General features: G+C 41.3%; 1 protein-coding gene and 1 non-coding gene across 2 annotated transcripts; both read right to left on the minus strand.

Moving 5' to 3' along the window:
• Positions 1 to 923: 923 nt before the first annotated feature.
• Positions 924 to 22600, minus strand: RPA2 (replication protein A2). The gene is made up of 9 exons (XM_040229831.1): positions 22227 to 22600; positions 21861 to 21967; positions 17089 to 17190; positions 16855 to 16968; positions 10495 to 10569; positions 9911 to 10027; positions 4240 to 4347; positions 3979 to 4073; positions 924 to 1853 (listed from the first exon to the last, which is right to left on the minus strand). The coding sequence occupies exons 1-9, from the start codon at positions 22237 to 22239 to the stop codon at positions 1769 to 1771; spliced, it is 816 nt and encodes a 271-aa protein (XP_040085765.1). The 5' UTR covers positions 22240 to 22600; the 3' UTR covers positions 924 to 1768.
• A 2289-nt stretch (positions 22601 to 24889) lies between these two features.
• TRNAG-GCC lies at positions 24890 to 24961 on the minus strand. Its single transcript has one exon. It is a non-coding gene; the product is annotated as a tRNA-Gly (tRNA).
• Positions 24962 to 26373: the final 1412 nt, after the last annotated feature.

Below are 26373 nucleotides of genomic sequence, written 5' to 3' on the forward strand. Positions count from 1 at the left end.
ACTCCTGGCTTGGCCGTGACATTGGGTATTTCTGAGAGCTTGGTCACAGTGCTGTTCCGCTGTCTCAACAGTGTGCCAAGAGAACACTGCATACCCGGCTGCCCAGGTGACCACAAACATCCAGAAGTGCCCATCCCCCCGGCCTGAGCGGGCAGAAGCCGAGAGGCTGGGGTTTCATTCTGCTGAGGAGCGGCCTGCCTCTGCTCAGTCCCAAGGGCCTCTGTAGTGCCCGGGAACCGCAGGACTCCTGTAAGATCATGTCAATGCCAAGATGGCAGGGAACTCTATCACTGGGCAGCTACTCTGTTACTGGGAATGTGGAGTCGGCAACACCTGGGACACCAGTCTCTTGCTTTATACTCCTGAAGGTGGCAAATGGGCCGACACAGTAGGTATTCAATAAACACTCGCTGGGTTAATGGGCAAGCAGTTTTTGATTGCTAAGTCAAATTCAAAATCAAAAGAAGAAAAAAAACCCGAACCGCTGCTCTTGTCGCCTTGCCCATTTGAGGGCGTCAGCATGGTAACTAGAAAGAGAAGTCTACCACCCATGAAAGTATTCTATCGTGGTTCCATATTCAAATGAATACATTTTTTAAAACCTGTTTTTAGCCACTGTTCTTTTAGGAAACAAGAATGGACACGCTTGCAAATAAGCACACTGGCTGACTGGCTTGTAAGCATCTGCACAGCTCCCCAGGTGGGAAGCATCCTGCGAGGACAGAGAGCAACCCACATTGTTGTTCGCTGTCAGAAACCACGGCGGGGTGGGGCCTTCTCCACACAGCTGCTGGTAGGTCTCATTTAGAAACACACTTAAAGCAGCTCCAGAACTTCTGTTTGCATGTTACACCTCATTAACTTATCTAAGAATTGAGTTGAGATGATAAAGTATTAAATTATTGCAGCATAAAGAAATAACATTTTTACAAGTTACTTTAATAATAGAACTATTTTATTAAACATATGAACGTACTTAATTTGTACAACATGCATTTCTTTCTTTGCTCTGCCCCAGGAAGCCAGCACTCTAGAACCCCATGTTTATAAAAACACACTTTTGGCAGCTATTATGACAAGGTAAAAAAAAGTGTGATTCTGAAAGTAACAACACATAACCAAAGTGGGGAACAAAAAAAGGCAGAGGTGAGTGGGCCCAGTGCTGCTCCTCTTCTCTCAAGAGGAAACAATTTAAGAATAGAAACTCTTGAGCATTATTTAAGCAGTACTGCTCAACTCTCTTGGTAGCATCTCTCTTTCAATTCCATTTATCTTGATGTTGTAACTAACTAATCTGTTACTTTTTTTTTTTTTAATCTGTTACTTCTTTAAGAAATTCTGCTCTTTTTATATCTTTTTCAGTGGCCCATATCCCTTTGAGCTTCAAAAACACAGAAGTCGCTCAGTCGTGTCCGACTCTTTGCGACCCCATGGATTGTAGCCCACCAGGCTCCTCGGCCCATGGTATTTTCCAGGCATGAATACTGGAGTGGGTTACCGTTTCCTTCTCCAGGGGATCTTCCTGACCCAGGGATCGAACCTGGGTCTCCCGCATTGTAGGCAGATGCTTTACCGTCTGAGCCACCAGGGAAGTCCATCAAAAACACAGAAGAGTAGTAGTAAGTTTCAAAAGGATGTCAGTTGAGATCTTTTATAGATGAAATCTACTTCCTAGAAGTCAACTTGCCAATTATATGCACAGCTGGAGACAAGAGGCTGCAAAAAAAGGTCCAACTGGAAAATATCTCGGGTACCCAATTAGATCCAGTTATTCTGCGTCTGTGGATTTAAAATGATCATCATCCACAGTGGAATAGATGTGTCCCTCGTTGCTTAGAAAATCCACAGCTAGCCTAGAAAGAAAAAAAACACCCAAATGCAGAAGATAGGAAGCTGCCTTTTAGATACGGCTGAAAATGTAAACTTCCCTCATTTCCCAACTTTCTATCTTCTTGTTGTTTTAGTCACTAGGTCCTGTCTCTTTTGTGACCCTATGGACTGTAGCCCACCAGGCTCCTCTGTTCATGGGATTTCCCAGGCAAGAATACCGGAGTGGGTTGCCATGCCCTTCTCCAGGGGATGTTCCTGACTCAGGGATCAAACGTGTGTCTCCTGCTTTGGCAGGCGGATTCTTTATCACTGAGTCACCAATTCACAGCCATTTTGCTCATAGAAGGCTCTTGCAGGGAGAAACATCAGTTAAATTGCAAAATTGAGGTATCCATGGAGACAATGGTTCTTGGATCCCTCTCCAAGACTGTATAAAGCAAAGAAAGTAGGACCTCACTTAAATACCAGTCTAAACAAGCATCTGAAACTAGGATCTAAAGCTGTCGTTTAGCTTGCACATAATGTTTCCTAGTAGAAATAGCTATTAAAAAAAAAAGCTTCTCATCCATCCATGGGCCCTCCAATTTCCCTCTGGGAAATAAAGTTGCAGGAAGGAAAGAAAAGGTCTTCCAGAAATGGTTTTAAGGCCTTCAGGAAGAAATATCAATAACCTCAAATATGCAGATGACACTACCCTTATGGCAGAGTGAAGAGGAACTAAAAAACCTCTTGATGAAAGTGAAAGAGGAGAGTGAAAGTTGGCTTAAAGCTCAACATTCAGAAAACTAACAAGATCATGGCATCTGGTCCCATCACTTCATGGGAAACAGATGGGTAAACAGTGGAAACAGTGTCAGACTTTATTTTTGGGGGCTCCAAAATCACTGCAGATGGTGACTGCAGCCATGAAATTAAAAAACGCTTACTCCTTGGAAGGAAAGTTATGACCAACCTAGATAGCATATTAAAAAGCAGAGACATTACTTTGCCAACAAAGGTCCATCTAGTCAAGGCTATGGTTTTTCCAGTGATCATGTATGGATGTGAGAGTTGGACTGTGAAGAAAGCTGAGTGCTGAAGAATTGATGCTTTTGAACTGTGGTGTTGGAGAAGACTCTTGAGAATCCCTTGGACTGCAAGGAGATCCAACCAGTCCATCCTAAAGGAGATCAGCCCTGGGTGTTCATTGGAAGAACTGATGCTGAAGCTGAAACTCCAATGCTTTGGCCACCTGATATGAAGAGTTGACTCACTAGAAAAGACCCTAATGCTGGGAAGATTGAGGGCAGAAGGAGAAGGGGACGACAGAGGATGAGATGGCTGGATGGCAACACTGATTCAATGGACATGAGTTTGAGTAAACTTGGGGAGTTGATGGACAGGGACGGCTGGCATGCTGTGATTCATGGGGTCGCAAAGAGTCAGACACGACTGAGCGACTGAACTGCACTGAACTGGGTCAGTGTCAGTATCATATTTAATAATAGTAACAACTTAGAAAGCACCTACTATTGTGACCACCATTCTGCACCTCATCATAACAGTAACTTTTAAGACAGGAATTATTATCCTCATCTTATAGGACAGGAAATAGAATGAGACATGAGCATTCTTCTCTACTGAGATCTAGAATTTCAACTGATTTATAGTAATAGCTATCACAAACACAATACTCTGTTTGTTTGAACACAATACGAGTTCATCAGAATCAGGAAGCTGCTCATCTAACAGGTTATCAGGACAATGATGCTAGAAGGACTGTCTAACGGCTTTAGGTCCAGATAGTGTGAGGCACACTCTCCACATTTGGGACAGTAACACCAATGAGAGTGTATACTTGAGGACCAGGAGTAAGGATCTCATTCCTCTAGACTAAATTCCACAAGAGGTATCATGTCAATTTTTGCTCAAAATTACATACTTCACACTTAACTGGACTTACTATTTGTTGAATGAAAAAATGAATGAGGGAAGTGACAAGCAGCACCATCTTTATGAATCCTTTTTCTATTTTTCCATGACTGAACAACTTTCCTTTTAACAGTCAACAGTTGTTCTTTTTTTAACTCACTTCTCATTAAAGGAAACCTTGGTGAGGTGAAATGGGTACAATTCTAGAACCCTAGCTCACAGAAACCAAATACTCACTTGATTGAGGCTACGGACATGTGTTGGAGTTGGTTCTTGAGATCCTGAAAGTTTAATCCTTCAGGTCTTGGGCAAGCCTTGATCAAATTCAGCACCTGAATATTCAAATCAGAAAGATTTCAGTAACTACTATGAATCAGCTCCCCTATCAAGCAAGAATCTCTTTAGAAGAAAGAAATGAGTCAGATACTTAGCACCATTAAGAAAGTAACAATTTACAGCTCTGTGTCTTACAAAATCTGGAGCCACTCCAGTGTTTACCTGGTTCTGGGCCACAGTGAGGCCATTTGCTGGTATGAAGTTATTCCCACCGAAGTTCCCAGCTTCACCCATTCCTGGATTGCTGATAGGTGCTCTCCCTACTGAAGGCTGAATTAAGAAGTTCACAACAGTAATAAGTTTACCAATTTAAACACAGTTCTTGCTCTTTTAAATATCTTAATAAGTAGTTTACAAAAAACAATTTAAGCAAATTTTTTTTTGTTTTTCTGACCACAACGTATGGCTTATTGGATCTTAGTTTTCCAACCAGAGATTGAATCCAGGCTACGGTAGTGAAAGTACTGAATACTAACCACTGCATCGCCAGGGAATGTTCTAAGCAGAATTTTCCAAATAACAATTACTTAGACTGGAAAGGACAGCTATTATCTAATGAGTATTTCATAAGATAAAGTCATTCTCTGAAATATATATATCATATCAAACAGAGAAAAAGGTACTTCCTGGCTTCCCCTTTTCTTTGCGATGGGAGAGGAACCAGAGGAAAAAGAGCACAAAGAAAATTAATGAGTTCTGCTATAGTGGTATCTATCTTTGGTGCTAAATCATGCAAGCACTTACCAAGCATCAGCTAGGCATTAAGCATTATGAGGAGGGAAAAGAAGACGCAATTCTCATCACCCACTTTTTTTTTTTAACCAAACTTTTAAAAAACAATAATAGTCACTATTTTCACTTCTCCCCTATTTGCATTCCCCTCAAATATACCCCTGAAACTGTTCCCACCAAAGTCACCAATGCTTTTCAACCAACACAGCCAGTAATCCCTTTCAGTCCCTCATAACACTTGACCTCTCAGAAGCAGACACTGTTGACAACACTCCTCTTGAAATGGACCTATCCCTGGGCTTCTTAGCACCATATTCTTCTAGCTGTCCACTTAATGAACTCTGCCTTCTCAGTATCTCCTCAGTCTCCTCGTCTACCTGTCTTCCAGAAGGCTGATAGTTCCCCCAGGATTTCATCCCAGACTTCCTTTGAGACCACAAATCCTTGTCCCCAACCATCAGCTGAAGACCACCACTTAGATGTCCCATGCACTTCAAAATAAAGTTCACTACTTTCCTCCCCAAACTGGCCTACTGGCTATGTATTCCATCTCAGTTAGCAAGCCCAAGCCCAGTCCTGCAGAAGTCAGCCATCTGTGTCTCCAGTCACTCATCTCCCATAGTCTGCACCACACCCTATTAATATGATCTTCAACAGTTCCAGTCCATCCTCATCACCCCTAGTCTCCTGACTAGTGTCTCAGCTGGAAGTCTCCTATGTCAACCAACCTTCCTTATTGCTCCAAGTAATAATTTCTGATCATGTCTCTCCTCCACTTAAACGTTTTCAGGTGGCTCCCCCTGCCTGTGAAAATAATATGAAAATTCCTGGACAGTCAAGACCTACCACAATTAGACATCAGAGTCTTTTTTTTTTTTTAATTCTTGACCACTAGGTTTTAACACAGAGACTTCTGGCCATTCACACAAGCCTCTGACACTTTATTCCAGGTCTGGAATGCTCCTCTCATCATCTGCCTGGGAAACACTCTTCTTATCCTTCAAAGCCCAACTTAACTGCCACTGCCTTCAAGAAGCCATCCCTGACACCCTCCCAGGCCAGGTTAGTTGTGCTCTTTCTGGTCTCACAGCGCTCACTCCATTCCCGCCCACAGCAGCCATCACGGTTTGTCACTTCCCTTCAGCTCTGCAGTGCCTGGTGGGCAGCAGGTGCTCAGTCAATGTTTATTGAACTGAATAAAGACGACAAAAGCTCAAATATGTTGAGTACTCATTACAAGTAAAAGAGCATTGTGGAAGCTCATCAGGGGAACTCCCATCCAGGCAGGAGACTCATTCCTTCAACATTTATCCATTAAATGCCAATGCTTTGAGGTCATAAAAAAAATAAACAACAAAAATCAGTCATGATCCTCTTGTTTTCAAGCTAGATGCCTTCACACTGCTTTCTGGTAAAACAGAAATCTCAAGTTATGATAATACTGACCTGAACACTATTTTTTCTCTGGATATCTCTGCTGATACGACCTGCTTCATGTATCCCCCTACCTCCCATGTAAATTTTACGACCTGGTTTAGGCATCATCTCCTCCAGCAGGCCCCTCCTGATGTCTGGGTCAGGATGCCCAACTCCTCTCTGTGGTTCCACGGTGTACTGCACTTGCCACTCATTGCTGCTTCCACTACTTAAGTGATCTGAACCCCACCCCGGCAATGCTTGAGGCAACTCAGTGAGAGAAAGGATTATTTTATTTACTCCTCAATATAACTGTCTATGCTCACAGCTTCCACCTATTCTCACTTTAAACCATTTTTATCATAGAACATTTGATACATATGTATATGTTATGAAGCACAGTCATAAAATAAACACCCTAAACTTTCTATCCAATCCCATTCTTTCTAACCCATGTTCCCCCTACCTGTTACTAAAGCCGCTCTTTTGGAGATCCATGTTTCCAAATTCAACAGCCCCCTCTCATCATCTTACTTGACTTCTGGGCAGCATTCTCCAGTTGAACTCCATCCCGTCCTTGAAATACTCTTTTCAGAATATCCTATGGAATCACGTTCCCCAATTTTCTTCCTGTCCAGCTGACAACTTTTTTGACTTTCTCTGGTTCCTGTGCCTCCACACTCCTAAAGGTTAGTGTTCCAGAGCTCACTAGTTATCTCATCTCTTCCGAAGCTTTAAATACCATCCACACAATGACTCCCAAAGTGCTTTCTCTAGCCCTAATCCCTCCCTCGAGTCCCAGCCTTAGACAGTCGACCTTCCACTCCGGTCTCCATTTGGGTATCTAACTGGCACGTCACATTTGTTAAGTCCAAAACAGAATTCGGGATTTTAGCCTCAAAACCTGCTAGCTTCATCTAGTTACTCAAGCCCCAAACCTAGGAGTTATATCTGAACCCTCCCTTTTCTTTATATCCTGTTTCTAAACTATCAATAGGTTCTGCAGCTCTACCTTCAAAATAGGTTAGAATCCAACCTCTTCTCCCAGTTCCTACTACCATTCCCCCAAATTACTGCTGTTGCTATTGCTGGAGCCTCGATCTCTCTCCATACAAGAGCTCAAATTAGCTTTTGCAACGGTAAATCACAGCCCAACACTCCCTAGTCAAAATCTTCTAAAAGTTTACTATCAGTGAGAAGAAAGTAATTCTTACCACAGCCTATGAAGCCCTACCTCCTCTGGGTCCCACTTCCTTGTCTATACCCCTCTACCATCTTCCTGTCATTTGCTTCACTCCAGACAGTGTGGCTTTTTAATGTTCTCAGATATGCCAAGCTTGTTCCAATCTTGTGGTTTCTCATTTTTTATTTCCTCAGCTTCGAATGTTCTTTTCTCATCTAAAATTATACCATACATTTTTCTCCATCACTGTCCTGTCCTATTCTGCTTTACTGCAGAGTATCTATCAGTTCAGTCGCTCAGTCGTGTCAGACTCCTTGTGACCCCATGAACTGCAGCATGCCAGGCCTCCCTGTCCATCACCAACATCTGGAGTCCACCCAAACCCATATCCATTGTGTCAGTGATGCCATCCAATCATCTCACCCTCTGTCGTCCCCTTCTCCTCCTGCCCTCAATCCTTCCCAGCATCAGGGTCTTTTCCAATGAGTCAACTCTTCACATCAGGTGGCCAAAGTATTAGAGTTTCAGCTTAAACATCACTCCTTCTAATGAACACCGAGGGCTGATCTCCTTTAGGATGGACTGGTTGGATCTCCTTGCAGTCCAAGGGACGCTCAAGAGTCTTCTCCAACACCACAGTTCAAAAGCATCAATTCTTCGGTGCTCAGCTTTTTTCATACTCAAACTCTCACATCCATACATGATTACTGGAAAAACCATAGCCTTGACTAGATGGACCTTTGTTGGCAAAGTAATGTCCCTGCTTTTTAATATACTGTCTAGGTTGGTCGTAACTTTCCAAGGAGCAAGCGTCTTTTAATGTCATGGCTGCAGTTGCCATCTGCAGTGATTTTGGAGCCCAGAAAAATAAAGTCAGCCACCGTTTCCCCATCTGTCTGCCATGACGTGATGGGACTGGATGCCATGATCTTCGTTTACTGAATGTTGAGCTTGAAGCCAACCTTTTCACTCTCCTGTTTCACTTTCATCAAGAGGCTCTTTAGTTCTTCTTCACTTTCTGCCATGGGGGGTGTCATCTGGATATCTGAGGTTATTGATATTTCTCCCGGCAATCTTGATTCCAGCTTGTACTTCCTCCAGCCCAGCATTTCTCATGATGTACTCTGCATATAAGTCAAATAAGCAGGGTGACAATATACAGTCTTGATATACTCCTTTTCCTATTTGGAACCAGTCTGTTGTTCCATGTCCAGTTCTAACTGTTGCTTCCTGACCTGAATACAGGTTTCTCAAGAGGCAAGTCAGGTGGTCTGGTATTCCCATCTCTTTCAGAATTTTCCAGTTTACTGTGATCCACATAGTCAAAGGCTTTGGCATAGCCAATAAAGCAGAAATAGATGTTTTTCTGGAACTCTCTTGCTTTTTCGATGACGCAGAGGATGTTGGCAATTTGATCTCTGGTTCCTCTGCCTTTTCTAAAACCAGCTTGAACATCTGGAAGTTCACGGTTCATGTATTGCTGAAGCTTGGCTTGGAGAATTTTGAGCATTACTTTACTAGCATGTGAGATAAGTGCAATTGTTCAGTAGTTTGAGCATTCTTTGGCATTGCCGTTCTTTGGGCTTGGAATGAAAACTGACCTTTTCCAGTCCTGTGGCCACTGCTGAGTTTTCCAGATTTGCTGGCATATTGAGTGCAGCACTTTCACAGCATCATCTTTCAGAATTTGAAACAGCTCAACTGGAATTCCATCACCTCCACTAGAGTATCTATAACAATATTTATTTTCTTGTTTATGATCCATCTCTCTCAAGAATGTAAGTTTGAGTGCAGACACTTTATCCATCTTGTTCACTGCTGTATTCCTAGGACCTTGAATAATGATTTGCATATGCTACGCTCAATAAATTGAATGAATTTCTCTTTGTATCCTCAGTGCTTAGCAAAGTGCTTGGCAAAGAACAGGATGCAAAAGCAAATCAGTTTTCCAGTCCCTCCTACTGTAACCAGGCCTCCACCTTGCTACCAGAATCATCTAAGGGCATTCTAATACTCAGATCAACAAATCTTTTGTGTGGTCCTAGATGGACTTGTCAAACTAAATTCATACTACAGAAAAAGATGTTGAGAAACTTCAACATGAAACAAGAAGTATAATTTCAGGACAAAATAATGGTGAATAAATTTTCTCATTTAGCCAGTAGCTTGAAAGGGAAGCAGCAAAATGCTGTCTTAGTTGGGGTTTTTCTCTGAATATGGACTGAAAATCCTGAAGTAAAAGCTCAGCCTATAATGATGAGTCTACACTTGAAGTCTGTCTGGGCCTCAGCCATTCAAGACAGTGGAGAGGTATTATGAGAGGAATATGAGTGTTTCATCTGGAATAAAGTAACATGACAAAGCTCATGGAGAAAATTTTTTGAGGATTGAATGATGCCTGTCTTCTGGCTCGATCTGCAAAATGTTAAGGAAATCAAAGCTTGAGCACAGAAGCAGTTCCTCCAGGGAAGAGAAAAAAACGAAGAGAGTCAAACTGCTCACCTGGCTGTTCGACTTGCTCAGCATCATGTGTGCATTGACTACTTCCAGAATATGTGTGGTGAACTCATTCATATCCTCCAGGGGCATGATCTTAAAGGCTACCAGGCTTTTCTTGTTCTATTAAAATAAATAGAAATATGTGAACAAAGGATAAGTACATTCAAGTCAATTTCAGGCCAAAACATTACAGCTCTTTTCTTGGTTACAGTATTTTATTAAACGAGGAAAATGTGCTATATATTGAAAAATTTCAACTCAAAGTTAATTCAAATATAGTCAATGAAATATAGTCAAAAAAACAAAACTAGCTCAGAGATGTTCAATGATTTTCCCAAGGTTAAACAGTCTAGTCTCTAAATCCAGTGTTTGCCCTTCCACATCTAATGAATGCCATAGCTGGCAACTGTAGGCTGAGATCTTGTTCTTTCTATTTCCTTCTAAAGAAGAAAATGAAATAACTTCAATATAATTCCCATTAAACATAGAGACTTAGTTAAGTCTTAAGTATCCCAAATGTAGGCATGACTCCAGAAACTGCTTCATGCAAATACATTTTAACTGTTGTTGTTTTTTTCCGACTTTACCTGGAAAGATCTCAGATGACCAGCTACTTTCACATATGTTTCTGGAGGGACCACAGTGTTTTCACCACTGGCATCCTAACAGAAAAAATACAAACACACACTTAGGTCTTAGTGATGTTGGTGAAAGCCTCTTTAAAATTTCTAATTTATGTAGAGAAAGTTACAAAGTAAGAGCTAAAGGATCCTAACGTAGCACTGACTAGCTCTCCCTGCCTTTTAGAATTTAATATTTTTAAAAATAAAATCAGAAATTAGGGTAATATCTCTAAAAGTAAGTTCTAGTTCCAAGTTCTACATCGTGCATATCACAGGAAAAGAAGCAACACACCCAGCTAACAATTCTGGCACTCTGATGCAGTGCTCTTAGGCACATAGCTTTCTGGTGGACGCACTTCTCAGTACAGCAACTCTGCTTTCAGAAAGTTAAGAAAATTACTGAGAACATGTAATCAAGATTTAGCTTTAAGAGCAGTCATCTCAGCAGTTCTGAATACTACTAAAACATTTAAAGTGAAGTGAAGTCGCTCAGTCGTGTCCGACTCTTTGCGACCCCATGGACTGCAGCCTTCCAGGCTCCTCTGTCCATGGGATTTTCTAGGCAAGAGTACTAGAGTGGGGTGCCAAAGCAACCTAAATATCCAACAAAAAGTATACATTCATACAATGGGATACTTTACACTGCTACAAAGGATAAATGGAGAATTCTATTTATTGTCTGTGAATATCAGTTGTGACTCATGGAAAAAGCTTATTTCCCATGAGGGGAAACATACATGTCAAAATATTAACAAAAGTTAACTGGGATAATTATAAATGATTTTAATATTTCTTTGTGGGTTTTCTAGACTATGTACCTATTATTTATAAGAAAAACATATAAACTGACTCAAAATTCTTTTCTGTTTATAGGATATGTGTGTGTGTCCTAAATTGCTTCAACTGTGTCCAACTCCTTGTGATCCTATGGTCTATGGCCCACCAGGCTTGTCTGTCCATGGGATCCTCCAGGCAAGAATATTGCAGTGGGCTGCCATGCTCTCCTGAGGGGATCTTCCCCACCCAGGGATCAAGCCCACATCTCTCATGTCTCCTGGTAGGGGAGTTCTTTACTACTAGTGCCATCTGGGAAGCCCACTTAGAGACTGCTGCTGCTGCTGCTGCTAAGTCACTTCAGTCGTGTCTGACTCTGTGCAACCCCAGAGACGGCAGCCCACCAGGCTCCCCCGTCCCTGGGATTCTCCAGGCAAGAACACTGGAGTGGGTTGCCATTTCCTTCTCCAATGCATAAAAGTGAAAAGTGAAAGTGAAGTCGCCTAGTCGTGTCTGACTCTTAGCGACCCCATGGACTGCAGCCCACCAGGCTCCTCCATCCATGGGATTTTCCAGGCAACAGTACTGGAGCGGGGTGCCATTGCCTTCTCCAACTTAGAGAATACATGAGTATAAAAAGCTAGAATAGAAAATCTGGATGTTTAAAAATAAAAAGCATTCCAATTCCCATCACCTGGAGGTTATCAACTATTTGCATTTCATTCTATTACTTTACACAGCTGAATCTATACCACAGATAAAACTCTGTATTCCCACAAAGAACATTTTAAAACCACTTGGAAAAAGCAAAGCTGGATCTATACTTCTTTCATCAAAATTTATACAAAGGCTTAGTCATATATAGAAATATGAAAAGAAAAACCACAGAAATTATAGAAGGAAACACAAACAATTAAAAAACAGTAATTTGAAACAAGGAAAAGCTTTTCAAAGTCAGTAGACAAACTAGAGAAATAATATGATAAAGAGATTACTACTTTTCAGGTTCTTACAAACAAAAGTAAACACTCCTAGGGAATCAAAGCACTTAGACAACTAAAAAATCTTCCCATAAATTAACATTTTGTTGTTATTGTTCAGACGTGTCCGACTGTTGGTGACACCAAGGACTGCAGCATACCAGGACTCCCTATCCTTCACTATCTCTCACAGTTTGCTCAAACTAATGTCCATTGAGTTGGCGACGCCATCCAATCATCTTGTCCTCTGTCGTCTCCTTCTCCTCCTGCCTCAATCTTTCCCAGGATCAGGGTCTTTTCTAATGAGTCGGCTCTTCCAATCAGGCAGCCAAAATATTGGAGTTTCAGTTTTAGCATCAGTCTTTCCAGTGATTATTCAGGATTGATATCCTTTAGGATTGACTGGTTTGATCTCTTTGCCATCCAAGGGACTCTCAAGAGTCTTACCCAACACAGTTCAAAAGCATCAATTCTTTGGCACTCAGCTTTCTTTATGGTCCAACTCTCACATCCATACGTGACTACTGGAAGAAAACATAGCTTTGACTGGATGGACCTTTGCCAGCAAAAGTAATGTCTCTGTTTTTTAATTCGCTGTCTAGATTTGTCATAGCATCTTTTAATTTCAAGGCTGCAGTCACGATCTGCAGTGATTTTGCAGCCCAAGAAAATAAAGTCTCTCGTGTGTCCACTGTGTCCCCATCTATTTGCCATGAAGTGATGAGACCAGATGCCATGGTCTTAAGTTTTCTGAATGTTGAGTTTTAAGCCAGCATTTTCACTTTCCTCTTTCACCTTCATCAAGAGACTCTTTAATTCTTCTTTGCTTTCTGCCATAGATGTGGTGTCATCTGCATATATAAGGTTATTGATATTTCTCCCAGCAATCTTGATTCCACCTTGTGCTTCATCCCACCCAGCATTTCTCATGATGTACTCAGCATATACATATACAGGGTGACAGTATACAGCCTCGACATACTCCTTTCCCAATCTGGAACCAGTCCGCTGCTCCATGTCTGGTTCTAACTGTTGCTTCTTGACCTGCATACAGGTTGTGCAGGAGGCAGGTAAGGTGGTCTGATATTCCCACCTCTCTAAGAATTTTCCACAGTTTGCTGTGATCCATACAGTCAAAGACTTTAGCATAGTCAATGACACATAAGTGAAGTGAAATGAAGTCGCTCAGTCGTGTCCGACTCTTTGCGACCCCATGGACTCTACATTTAGCCTACCAGGCTCCTCTGTCCATGGGATTTTCCAGGCAATAGTACTGGAGTGCATTGCCATTTCCTTCTCCAGGGGATCTTCCCGACCCACAATGAAACATAAGTAGATGTTTTTCTGTAATTCTCTTGTTTTTTCTATGATCCAATGGATGTTGGCAATTTGATCTCTGGTTCCTCTGCCTTTTCTAAAACCAGCTTGAACATCTGGGAGTTTTCGGTTCATGTACTCTTGAAGCCTAGCTTGGAGAATTCTGAGCATTACTTTGCTAGCTTGTGAGATGAATGCAACTGTGCAGTAGTTTGAACATTATTTGGCATTGCCCTTCTTTGGGACTGGAATGAAAATTGACCTTTTCCAGTTCTGTGGCTGAGTTTTCCAAATTTGCTGGCACACTGAGTGCAGCACTTTCACAGCATTATCTTTTAGGATTTGAAACAGCTCAGCTGGAATTCCATCACCTCCACTAGCTTTGTTAGTAGTGATGCTTCTTAAGGACCACTTTACTTCGCATTCCAGGATGTCTGGCTCTAGGTGAGTGATCGTATCATTGTGGTTATCTGGGTCATTAAGATCTTTTTTGTGTAGTTCTCCTGTGTATTCTTGCCATCTCTGATTAATATCTTCTGCTTCTATTAGGTCCATACAGTTTCTTTCCTTTATTGTTCCCATCTTTGCATCTCTAATTGCCCATCTTGGTATCTCTAATTTTCTTGAAGAGATCTCTAGTCTTTCCCATTCTGTTGTTTTCCTTTATTTCTTTGCATTGTTCACTTAGAAAGGCTTTCTAATCTCTCCTTGCTATCCTTTGGAACTCTGCATTCAGATGGGTATCTTTCTTTTTCTCCTTTGCCTTTTGAATCTCTTCTTTTCTCAGCTATTCTTACAAACAGCCTCCCCAGAAAACCATTTTGCCTTTTCCATTTCTTCTTCTTGGGGATGGTTATGATCATCGCCTCCTGTACAATGTCATGAACCTCCATCCAGAGATTTTCAGGCACTATATCAGATCTAATCCCTTGAATCTATTTGTCACTTCCACTGTATAATCATAAGGGATATGATTTAGATCATACCTGAATGGCCTAATGGTTTTCCCTACTTTCTTCAATTTAAGTCTCAATACGGCAATAAGGAGTTCATGATCTGAGCCACAGTCAGCTCCCAGTCTTGTTTAAATATAGTTTAAAAATATTCAGTGTCACTAAAACCAAATTACCTATAAAAAATAACATTCTCAATGACAAGATTGTATTTTTTAAACCATCATACAAAAACTTAAGACTCATAAAACCTACGGTTAGGGTGTGGGGAACTAACTGGGCATTCTCACACACTAATTTAAATAAAAAAATGTAAAATCGTAAGTGGAAAAACAACCAAAAAAGAAAGTATTTTTAAATGTATGTTTCCTCCAGAAAGCCTAGTTTAATTCCTCTTAAAGAGATTATCCCACAATCATGAAGAGATGTACACACAGATGCTCACTGGGGCATATTCTATAATAACAAATCCAAACGTTCCCTGATTGGGTCTAGAAGCAAGGGATGATGTATCCTTATGATGGAACAGGTGGTCACAAGAAATGGGAGAGTTCTGAGTGAAAAGGGCAGATTATGAAGCAGTTGCATATCATATCATCCTTTATGTAAAACTGTAGGCATCCCCCTCATTAAATGTACAAATATGCAGAGAGAAATGTCTAAAAGGGTATTTATCAAAACGTACTGTAATAGTAATCATCTTTGAGATGTGGGATTTCAGGTAATCTTTAAATGCTCACTTATTATAAAAGTAAGCACCATACATTCTGCATGAGTATGTAGTATTAGGCATCTCTAGTAATTACCTCCCCACTTAATGGCAGGGACTGTGTGGTTACATTCTTCGTCTACCTGGAATCAAGCAGTCTAGTTCAGAATTCCAATTATAACTGTTTCAACTGGTATTCCAATTATAACTGTTCAATAAATTCTATATTTTTCTGAGGTGCAAAAAATAAAGAACGCATAACTATCAAGTTAACTCTTCACAGATGACTGTGGTTTTTGAAGTGAAAATAGCATACAAAGTATTATCCAAATTTTCTAAAATGAACACACTTTAAAAACATTAAAAAAAGAAGCAGCTGGCAATTTCCTGGAGGTCCAGTGGTTAGGACTTCATGCTTCCACTGTAGGAGGCACAGCTTGATTTCTGGTCAGGGAACAAAGATCCCAAAGGCTGCACAGTGCAGAAAAAACAAAAACCAAAGAGACCTTCTGCCCAACTAAAAAATAAAAGGGTAACCAGCACATATTTTCTTTCGGTCTATTTTCTCCATGTTTATACATATACTCATATACATGGTGTTTTGCAAAAATGGGGCCACATCACGCATACTATCTTTAACAACCTCTTTTCCTCAACATTTATGGTAAACACTTTTTTGTGACAATCCATGTATTTCTACATCATTTGCAGTATTTTAAAAATATACCATGGTTTAATGAATAATATCCTATTGCTAACATCAAGATTCCTTTTAGTTTTCCATTATGATAAATAATGTGATGATCAACAATCTTACAACTGAATCTTTGCACACATCTTTATCTCCTTAATGTAAATTTCCAGCAGTGGACTGCTAGATCAATATTTCTGTGATGGGATCTTGATTATCGGCTGATTTTTGAGAAAGGTTATACTCATAACATCAAGGTAGGATGTTTGCTTTCCCAGACAAACACTGACAAACCATTCCCCAAATTAAGTGCCTCCTGCTCTCAATAGAAGTAAGCGTTGCTGTTCTTTTTTGTTGTTGTTGATTTAATAAGTTAAAAATCGTATCTCAATGTTTAGTAAACCTGCTTTTCTTATTGTTGTTGCAATTTGTATTTCACCTATTATGAATTACTTGTGCATTTCTTGTTTTCCTAAGGTACAGTTGTTTTTTCCTTTGTAAGAACTTTCATTAATTAAAAATTCAAAATGTTTGTAATAAGTTACAAAAAATTTCCCCACTCATTTGAATAATATTTACTCAGGGCCCACTATGTAAGTGGCATTATTCTAGGTGCTGGCGATACAATGCCAACATAAAAAATCTTTGTACTCACAAAGTACATTCTAGTATGTCCTGTTACTTGCCCTTTAACTCTGTTTATAGTATTTGGGGAAGTTTCAAAGATTTTAAATTTTTATGAAAATAAATGTACTGGCCTTTCATGTTAGGGTTTCTGTGTTTGACGTCTTGCTTATGTTTTATTTTTATAAGACCCACCTTTAAAAAGTAAAACTAAACAAGTTCGACATCTCCAAAGTCCCAAAGTAACCCCACCCTGATGCCAAAGTGACTACTTACATCTGTGTCAACCCACTGGCGAACATCCATGGGTGCGGCTGTCATGTCATCTACCTTGTAAACGATGTTGGTTGCAGCCTTCTCTGCATTCCTGATAATCCCCACAATAGTGACCTAGACCAGAGGGGAAAGAAGTTCAGTTTTCTTGAAAACCAAAGTAACATTTATATATTTTTAAATGATGTTAGTTTTATTTCATTCTTCATGTTAAGTGACTCTTGCACTCTTCCATACCTGTGAAATCTCAACATTTCCAATTCTGAATACTTCATCAACCAGAGTAGCAGAAAGCAGCTGAGATATGGTACAGGGTACAATGTGCTGAGCTCGAGCTCTCTGAAAAAAGTATTCATAAATTCAGTCAAGAAAATAATTAACCACTGTTCATTTAGCACCTGCTATGTGCCAAGCACTATACATATAACACTGAATCTTCAATATGATCCTATCTCTACTTCATACAGGTGAAAACCAAGATTATATAGTTAACAAATGCCATACTTTAGATTTCAAACCCAGGTTTGTCTGACTCCAAAGTTCCTGAAGAATGGATAAGCCTGTGCTGTACTAGAGATCACCAAAATGAGTAGGCCAGATTGTGGACAGCATAAGGACCTGCTTCTGGAACAGACTTTTAAGAAGAAACTCCACCTTTAGGATGAAGGCAAGCTGGAGCTGGATTTTCATCACTGATGAGATGGGTACTGGAAGGGGTCTGAGAAATGGTCAGCAGAGAGAGAACTCTGGAGTTGCTCTAAGTCTCATGATAAATGACAACAGAAATTTAGACATATAGCTTTAGGATAGATGTTCTGACAATCAAACACGAGTATGGGGGAAATGGGATAAAGCCTTGGTCACACTGGACATCCTAAAGGAAAGGGACAAGAGGCAATGGGCAGAAGAGGACAGACACCCAACTCATATCCAGAAGCAACCTAACAACAGTGTAAACTCTTATTTTGCCTACCTCTGGTCAGAGGACATAAAGATGAGTATAATGGAATAGGATTTGCCCTCAACATACTCCTAACTTAGGGGAGGTACAAATGTAAGCAACAATCTTGATTTTTGTACACTACAGAATGAGAAACTCTATGTGGAATCTCAGAAAAATTTATTGGAAATTTCAAGAAGAGGGAGCATTTAGGGTGGACCTTGAAGCACAAAAATTTTGATGGTGAAAAAACAGTGGGTAAGGAACATGCATTATAGACTGAGAGCAAATATGCACTTTCATAGACTCTTAGGAAGGACTATGTACAAGACAGAAAAAGCATGGTGCATTAAAGATGAGGGTTCTTCCTGTTGGAAATCAATAAGATGTAAACCCAGTAACTGTTCTATATGTAAAACTGATTTAAAAGTCAAAGCTTATCTCTGAAGGTCCATGATACTAGCAACATTTCACTTTACCGAAGCATAATTTTGAATGGTGAGTACTGCCAAGATAGTAGAAAGTAAGCCCAGCCAACTACCAGCACATATGTCACACAGGTGGCAGCCAAGCTTGAGGGTAAAGATTATAGCTCCACCACTCAGGAGTAGTGTGCCCTGGATCACATTTCTCTACTCATCTGTTTACCTCTGTTTCCTCATCTATAAAACAAGGAATGATAAAATCACTAAAAATCAAATGGGAAGTAAATATATGGTGAAGTACCTAGACTATCTGGCACACTATAAACACTCAAGAAATATCAGCAATTATTAGGCCAGCTATTGTTCCTTACTCTTTCTATCTGCAATAGCTTTTAATAAGGATGTAAAGGAACCAACTATGTTTTCCAATTTTATGGTATTGGTAAATGAACTTATATGCTATATTAATATTTATACATTTAAAATCTGTTGAGGTTCTGTTTTCACCTATCACACTTGAGATTTTCACTGTATCTTCAGCAGAAGAAAACTAAGAGCCACTATGGAAAGAGCAGCAAGAACACGGCTTTGGAGCCAGATAGTCCTATAAACCTGTGTTCAAACCCCCGCTCCATAGCCCTGGACACAATGCCACCTATTCTGTAAAATGAGGATATCAACCTGTGGAGCTGTAAACAAAATATATACTCTATATAAACTGCTAATATCAATTTCTATATATCGTCATATGTATTCAATAAAAATTATTATTCCTCAGGTAAAAACGTTATATATGAGTAATTATTGAGGTATTAGTAATACCTTCCAGAGAAGGCAATGGCACCCCACTCCAGTACTCTTGCCTGGAAAATCCCATGGACGGAGGAGCCTGGAAGGCTGCAGTCCCTGGGGTCGCTGAGAGTCGGACACAACTGAGCAACTTCACTTTCACTTTTCACTTTCATGCATTGGAGAAGGAAATGGCAACCCACTCGTGTTCTTGCCTGGAAAATCCCAAGGACGGGGGAGCCTGGTAGGCTGCCGTCTATGGGGTCGCACCGAGTCAGACACAACTGAAGCGATTTAGCAGCAGCAGCAGCAACATTCTCTAAGTGGGCAGCAGTAATACCTTCAAATTCACCTCAAATCACAGAGGATTCTTGTGTTTTGTTAGTCAGTCAGTCAGTAGTGTCCAACTCTGTGACCCCACGGACTGTAGCCCACCAGACTTCTCAGTCCATGGAATTCTCCAGGCAAGAATACTGGAGTGGGTAGTCATTCTTTCCTCCGGGGGATCTTCCCAACCCTGGTCCCCTGCATTGCAGGCAGATTCTTCACCATCTGAACCACCTGTGAAGCCCTCTTGTGTTTGAACGAGCACCTATTATGTACCAGGAACTGATCACAAAGAGTTCCCGGTTTGTTCCAAAGAGTTTCAGAGAAAGTGCAAGCACAAGTATGTTTAATTTTGAAAAAAAAAAAAAGTATTTTTTAGTTGACTATGAATCACTGGCTACTCTGACAGTACTGTAAAAAAATCCAAAAAACAAAAATACCCCATCATTTTAAAAGGCAAAACATGATCAATTTTGGAAATTTCACATGAATTGATCAAACATAACAGGTTTATAATCAATAGGAAACGTTTTAGACAGAGTGTTAACCTAATTTAGTATGGAGAAGACACTGGATTTAAACACAAAAAACCTGGGTTTGAGACTCCAGCTTACATCCATCACTTCTCTGAGAAGTGTCTTAATACACAGCCCCAGTCAGGTGGAGATTCTGAGATAAAAATTCTAACAGCTGGAAATGAAGAAAAATATTAAGAAGAAAAGATGAGAACCAATGGTCTATCTTTCATTTTCTCCTTTACAGCCTCAAAGAAGACAAATTTAAAGGACTTGGAGTTCCCTCTGGTCTTCCTGGGAAAAAGAAAGATATAATAGACAGAAGTTGCTCACCAGATTTTGGATTTGTGCAGCATCATATGTGCACTGTCTTACTAGCTATGCGAGTTCAGGTGTCCCTTAATCACCTTGAGCCTATGTTGTACAATGGAGTAAATAAGAAGTCTCTTACAGGATTATATAAAATAATCATATGAAAAAATAAAGCAATGCCCAAATATATGGGAATTATCAATGAATTCTCTCCTACTGATACACACCTGTGAATCAACAGCTCAGGTAAAAAGCTTATCAACCTGAACAAAAAACACAGAACCGACTAATACTGAATCTTAACACCAAATTCTATATTTTTAAAAAGATGAAATCAACAGCAGCTATTAAATGCAAACTTATTTCTGAAAGAGTGAATAACAAGCATTTGGGTAGCTTTTTACAAATCACTTTCCTATACATTATTTTATCAAGTCTCAGAACCACCCTGTGACACAAGTAGTACTAGTACTATTATCTGATGAGAAAAACCAAAGGCCACCAAAACTAAGGCTGTAAGTTGCTTCACTAAACTCACACCAACAGTTAAAAGGCAAAGTCGATTCTGGACACCATGTATTCTGGCTCCAAAACTCAAGTTGTTTTCAGTAATACTCTCTGGGACCATTTATTGAAAGCAATTCTGGGATAGGCATAATTATATTATTATAATATTAAGTCTCACACCAACTTTGTACTATTAATCCCATTTAGCAGGTGCAAAACGGACTCCCAATTTTAAGAAATTTGTCCAATGATACTCTACAAGGAGTGGCAGAGCAACGGTTCAACATGTAATATATCCACTAGACTTCAAAGACCAAGCTCTTTCCACTGCATTAGAGCACCTCACTCGTCCGACTCTTTGCAACCCCATGGATTATACAGAATAGTCCATGAACTATACAGTCCATAGAATTCTCCAGGCCAGAATACTGGAGTGGGTAGCCTTTCCCTTCTCCAGGGGATCTTCCCAACCCAGGGATCAAACCCAGATCTCCCACATGGCAGGCGGATTCTTTACCAGCTGACCCGCCAGGGAAGCCCAAGAACACTGGAGTAGGTAGCCTATCCCTTCTCCAGCGGATCTTCCGGACCCAGGAATCAACCCGGGTCTCCTGCATTGCAGGCAGATTCTTTACCAACTGAGCTATCAGGGAAGCACCTCATTGCGGCTTCCCTAGAGGCTCAGCTGATAAAGAATCAGCCTGCAATGTGGAGACCTGGGGGTTCGATCCCTGGCTTGGGAAGATCCCCTGGAGAAGGGAAAGGCTACCCACTCCAGTATTCTGGCCTGGAGAATTCCAAGGACTGTATACAGCATGGAGTCGCAAGAAGTCAGACAGGACAGATCAACTTTCACTTTCACTTTTCAGGGTACCTCATTACATTTCATTGAAAACTGACTTTCAGTACATGAAGAATGCAAACTAGGCTATACAAACAAGTTTTTTTTTCCCCACAAGACTGACTCATTAGTTCTACTGGTAAATTTCAAAATAAAGCCAAGTTAACAGTGGATGCAAAATTAGGGAAAACATCACTTTTCAATACTAACAGCATTCAATTATAAAATTCGATAATAACTGACAATTACAGCTCAGGTTTAACACCCTTCCTTCGTTTCACAAATTTTCTCTCACAGATGAGTTAAGAGCTTCAGGAAAGGATAACATAAAACGAAGTACGCTTTCAACCTACCGATTTCTTTTCGGCCTGGGAAGCTGTCGGAGATCCAAAGCCCCCAGGGGACTGTGTGTAGCTGCTGGCTCCCCCGAAAGAGGAGGAGCTATAGCTTTCAAATCCACCTGGTTTTAAACAACGCTATAAACATCTGTGCTGCCCTCCAAGCCTCTGAAAAACCCACCGGACCCCCACCCCAGACTTCGCTCTAACCACTCTCAGCGTCTCCCTAACCGTCCCCCGCCCCATCCCACCACCCCCGGCCCACACGTCCCCTCAGCCGGCCCCCAGCTCCCCCCAGACCCTCGCAGCCACAGGCCTCGCCCACCCCGCTCCTTGCTAAATCTTTCCCGCGATTCTCATCACGCGCCCCGCTCATCATACTATTCCACATCATCGACACGATTCCCTCAGAGTTCCAGAAGGTTCCCGATGTAGGGTTCGCCGAACCCCCTCAAGACCCTTGCCGCTCCTGCTGCGCTGTATTTTTTTTTCCGCTGGCGCCACAAACTCCTTCCCGCGAAGGACAGAGCCAATCAGCAACAAGAACGCTTCGGGCTTCAGCCAATCAGTGCTCACGAATCTACGCCTTTTCCTGTCTTCTCGGGCCAAGCTCCTGAAAACTCGCACTCTGATCGCGTGAGGCCCAGAAGCCCCGGCGGCCATCATTACAAAGGGCAAAACAAACTGCGCAAGCGAAAGTAAGGCTGAGAACCACTGAGATAGGACGATGTCTCAAGGAAATAACCAATCAAGATGATACTTCTGCATCTCAGACCGTGTAATCCCACCCCCGTCAAGTGAGTGACACCTTACATCGCTTCCTTTGTACGGCCTCCTCCTCTCCCGCCAAACTCTCACTAATCAAAAGAAGCACCAGCCTAAAGCGTTATGATATAATTCCTGCTTCTGCGTCTCCGTCTGGTGATCTCGCTTCATTTGCGCATCCGGGAAAGTCACAGTACTAGTTTCACGGTACTTAGTAGGGTTGCGTATCCTTTTCCATAAAGTGTTAGTAGCTCAGTCGTGTCCGACTCTACGGCCCCATGGACCGTAGCCTGCCAGGCTCCTCTGTCCATGGAATTCTTAAGGTCAGATTACTGGAGTCGGTATTCTTTCCCTTCTCCAGGGGATCTTCCCAACCCAGGAGTCGAACCGGGGTCTCCTGCATTGCGGGCGGATCCTTTACCAGAGCTGCTAGGGAAGACCTTTCCATAAAGAGCCAAGTTCATTTCTTATTGCTATCTCCTCGTCCTTACTTTCCCCAGTGAGGCTGTGAGAAAACTACACTTTCCCAGAATGGCAAAAAATATGAGAATGACATCCCCCCAACCAGCCTTTCCTCACCCTGATCTGATTCAGCTCAGTGTCCTCGGTTACTTCAAGTGCTCCGTATAACGTGGTTGTGTGCCTACCAAAGAGAGTGGCAGTCTTCTGCCTTATGTACTACTACGTTGTTAGAAGGCCTCCTCCCTCCTCCCCCATCTCCCCGCCCCCAGTTATTTAAAAATATTTATTGACTTTCACGAAGAAGGAAATGGCAACCCACTCCAGTATTCTTGCCTGGAGAATCCCAGGGACAGAGGAGCCTGGTGGGCCGTCGTCTATGGGGTCGCACAGAGTCGGACACGACTGAAGTGACTTAGCAGCAGCAGCAGCGTTGACCTTCCAAGCTCTGTGCTGGCCACTGGTATTCAGTGGTAAATAAGACAGTCATAGTCCCTGGGCTTCTGGGCCATTGTATTTCCTTTTGATAAAACTGCTGGGACTGTCTTAAGCATTTTACATTTATTAACTCAGTCCTATGAGGTAGGTAAATATTGCTGTTGTCCTCGCTTTACAGATGAAAAACTGAAACTCAGTTGTGAGTCTACGTTCAAGTCCAGGACGTCTGATTCCATCAACCAAAGTAGTTAGTATACCTTCCTGGACATCCTAGAATTGGGGCACAAACTCAATTGGATAACGGGATCAGGCAGGAAAACTGTAACCATAATAGATTGGATAATAGAGTAGGATTTTAAAAACTTTTTCTTTATAGTAACCAAAACAACCACACAAGCATAATGATAAATATCGACTGACATAAAGAATATGGGCTCAGTGGGACTTCCCTGGTAATCCAGTGGTTGGGAATCCACCTGCCAATGCAGGGGACACGGGTTGGATCCCTGGTCTAAGATTCCACATGCTCCAGGGCATCTACACCTGTGCACTACAACTACCGAGCCTGTGCTCTAGAGCCCGGGAACCGCAACTACTGAGCCCATGCGCTTCAAATACTGAAGCTCAGTTGCTTAGAGCCTGTGCTCCACAACAAGAGAAGCCCACCGAAAAGCCCCTGCACTGCAACTAGAGAAAGCCTGCAGGCAGCAACAAAGACTCAGGGCTCAGCATTGCCAGGTCCTTTAAGTTTTTTAAGTAGGTACCAGAAGCCTGTGACTTTATGTAAATATTTGCAAATGTTGAGTGTTTGTAAGTAATTTAAAAATTGCAAAATGCTACCTAGGTCAAAGAAAAGGTATCTGTGGGCCAGATGTTGCTTGTGTGCCATTTCTTTCCTATGTAAATTCTGTTAGCCTCAAAGTCATTGCTGAGAAATACACAAGATACAGCCAAGAACAAAAGTCATACCAAGATAACATTATTGTTAAGCTTCAGGTGACTGAAACTTAGTGTAACAAGGAAGAACATATTTATGATATGTAGAATAACATGTTTGCAAATAAGAGTATTTGGAAAAATTAAGATGTGGGTTCATTTGGGGTAGTCACCCTCATTTGCGGTGCAACTGGTTATAAATTCAACTGAGAAGATCATACTTAAAAATTTTTTTAAATTTATTTATATTTGGCTGTGCTGGGTCTTCGCGCTGTGAGGGCTTTTCTTTAGTTGCAGAGCATGGGCTTCTCATTGAGGTGGCTTCTCTTGTTGCAGAGTGCAGGCCATAGCATGAGCAGGCTTCAGTAGTTGCAGCTCCTGGGCTCTACAGCACAGACTCAGTAGTTGTGGCTTACGAGTTTAGTTACTCCAAGGCATATGGGATCTTCCCACACCGGGGATTGAACCCGGGTCCCCTGCATTGGCAGGCAGATACTTTACCACTGAGCCACCAGGGAAGCCTAAAGTCATATTTTTAAAAATAAATAAAATGGACTTCTCTGGTGGTACAGTGGGTAAGAATCCACCTGCCAATGCTGGAGAATGTGAATTTAATCCCCGGCCTGTGAAGATTCTACATGCTGCGGAGCGACTGAGTCATGCGTCACAACTACTGAGCCTGTGTGCTGCAACTGCTGAAGCCAGTGAGCCTAGAGCCTGTGCTCAGCGACGAGAAATCCCCGCAACAAGAAGCCCATGCACCACAACAAAGGGTCCTTGTTTGTGACAACTGGAGAAAGCCCATGTGCAGCAACAAAAACCCAGAGCAATCAAAATAATTAAATAAATACAATGAAATATTACTGTTTCAAATATAAGAATGCAAAATGTCAAACTAAGATATTTGCACTTCTTTTCAAGAGCTTGATGATCTGATAAACTGAGCAGAGGGCTCAGTTCTCAATTATCAATAAAATGATTAGTATTTACTTTCTGTTTGTGCGTGGGGGGCAGTGAATTCATCTGTCAAGGTTTTGTTTTATCAAGTTGAAGTCTTCCTGTCAGATGGAAGGGATTTCTGAGAAGTCTTTCATTTCCCTCTCCAGGTAGACTGCTATCAGGGAACTCCACAGCAAGATTGAGCAAAGGAAAAACTACAGTTTAAAAACAATCTGGTTGGGACCTCATTGGTTGTGCAGGTGTTAAGACTCCACCCTTCCAATGCAGAGGGCACAGGTTCAATCCCTGGTTGATCTGGCAGTTCCATTTCTGAGCATATAACCCAAAGAACTGAAATTAGGGACTCAAACAGATAATTCTACACCAGTGTTCATAGCCAACATTATTCACAAAAGTCAAAAGTGGAAGCAAACCAAGTCTCTATTGACAAATGAATTGATAAACAAAATGTGGTATGAATATACAATGGAATATTATTTAGTCTTGAAGAAAACTCTGATACATGCATGCTACAGCATGAATGAACGTAGGAGACTATGCTAATGACAAAAATGGCATTATGTCTTTCATAAAAGACATTATGAAATGAGCCAGTCACAAAGGACAAATATTTTATGATTCCACTTATATGATGTACATAGAGTAATCAAATTCACAGGGACATGAACGGCTAAGTAAATGGCAGTTATCAGGGGCTGGAGAGAGAGAGAAATGGGAAGTTATCATTTAATGGGTGTGGTTGCCATTTGGGAAGATTAAAAAGGTCTGGAGATGGATAGTGGTGATGGTTGCACAATAACAGGAACGTAGCTAATGCCACGGAACTATACTTGAAAATGGTAAGTTTTATGTTGTTTCTATTTTACCACAATTTAAAAAAATTAATCAACCCTAGTATTTCTTGAGTACATACCACATGCCAGATATGTACATTATCTCTACTAAATGCTTCATATGCATTATCTCCCAA

The sequence above is a fragment of the Oryx dammah genome, unplaced genomic scaffold (genome assembly GCF_014754425.2).
Source record: "Oryx dammah isolate SB20612 unplaced genomic scaffold, SCBI_Odam_1.1 HiC_scaffold_27, whole genome shotgun sequence".
Lineage (NCBI taxonomy): Eukaryota > Metazoa > Chordata > Mammalia > Artiodactyla > Bovidae > Oryx > Oryx dammah.

Excerpts from the sequence above, each read along its gene's own strand:
- RPA2 (XM_040229831.1), bottom strand. Across the intron at positions 10,028-10,494 it reads GTCATCTGAGATCTTTCCAG|AACAAGAAAAGCCTGGTAGC; the intron begins GTAAAGTCGGAA and ends TTATTTTAATAG. Across the intron at positions 4,074-4,239 it reads TCACTGTGGCCCAGAACCAG|GTGCTGAATTTGATCAAGGC; the intron begins GTAAACACTGGA and ends TTGAATATTCAG.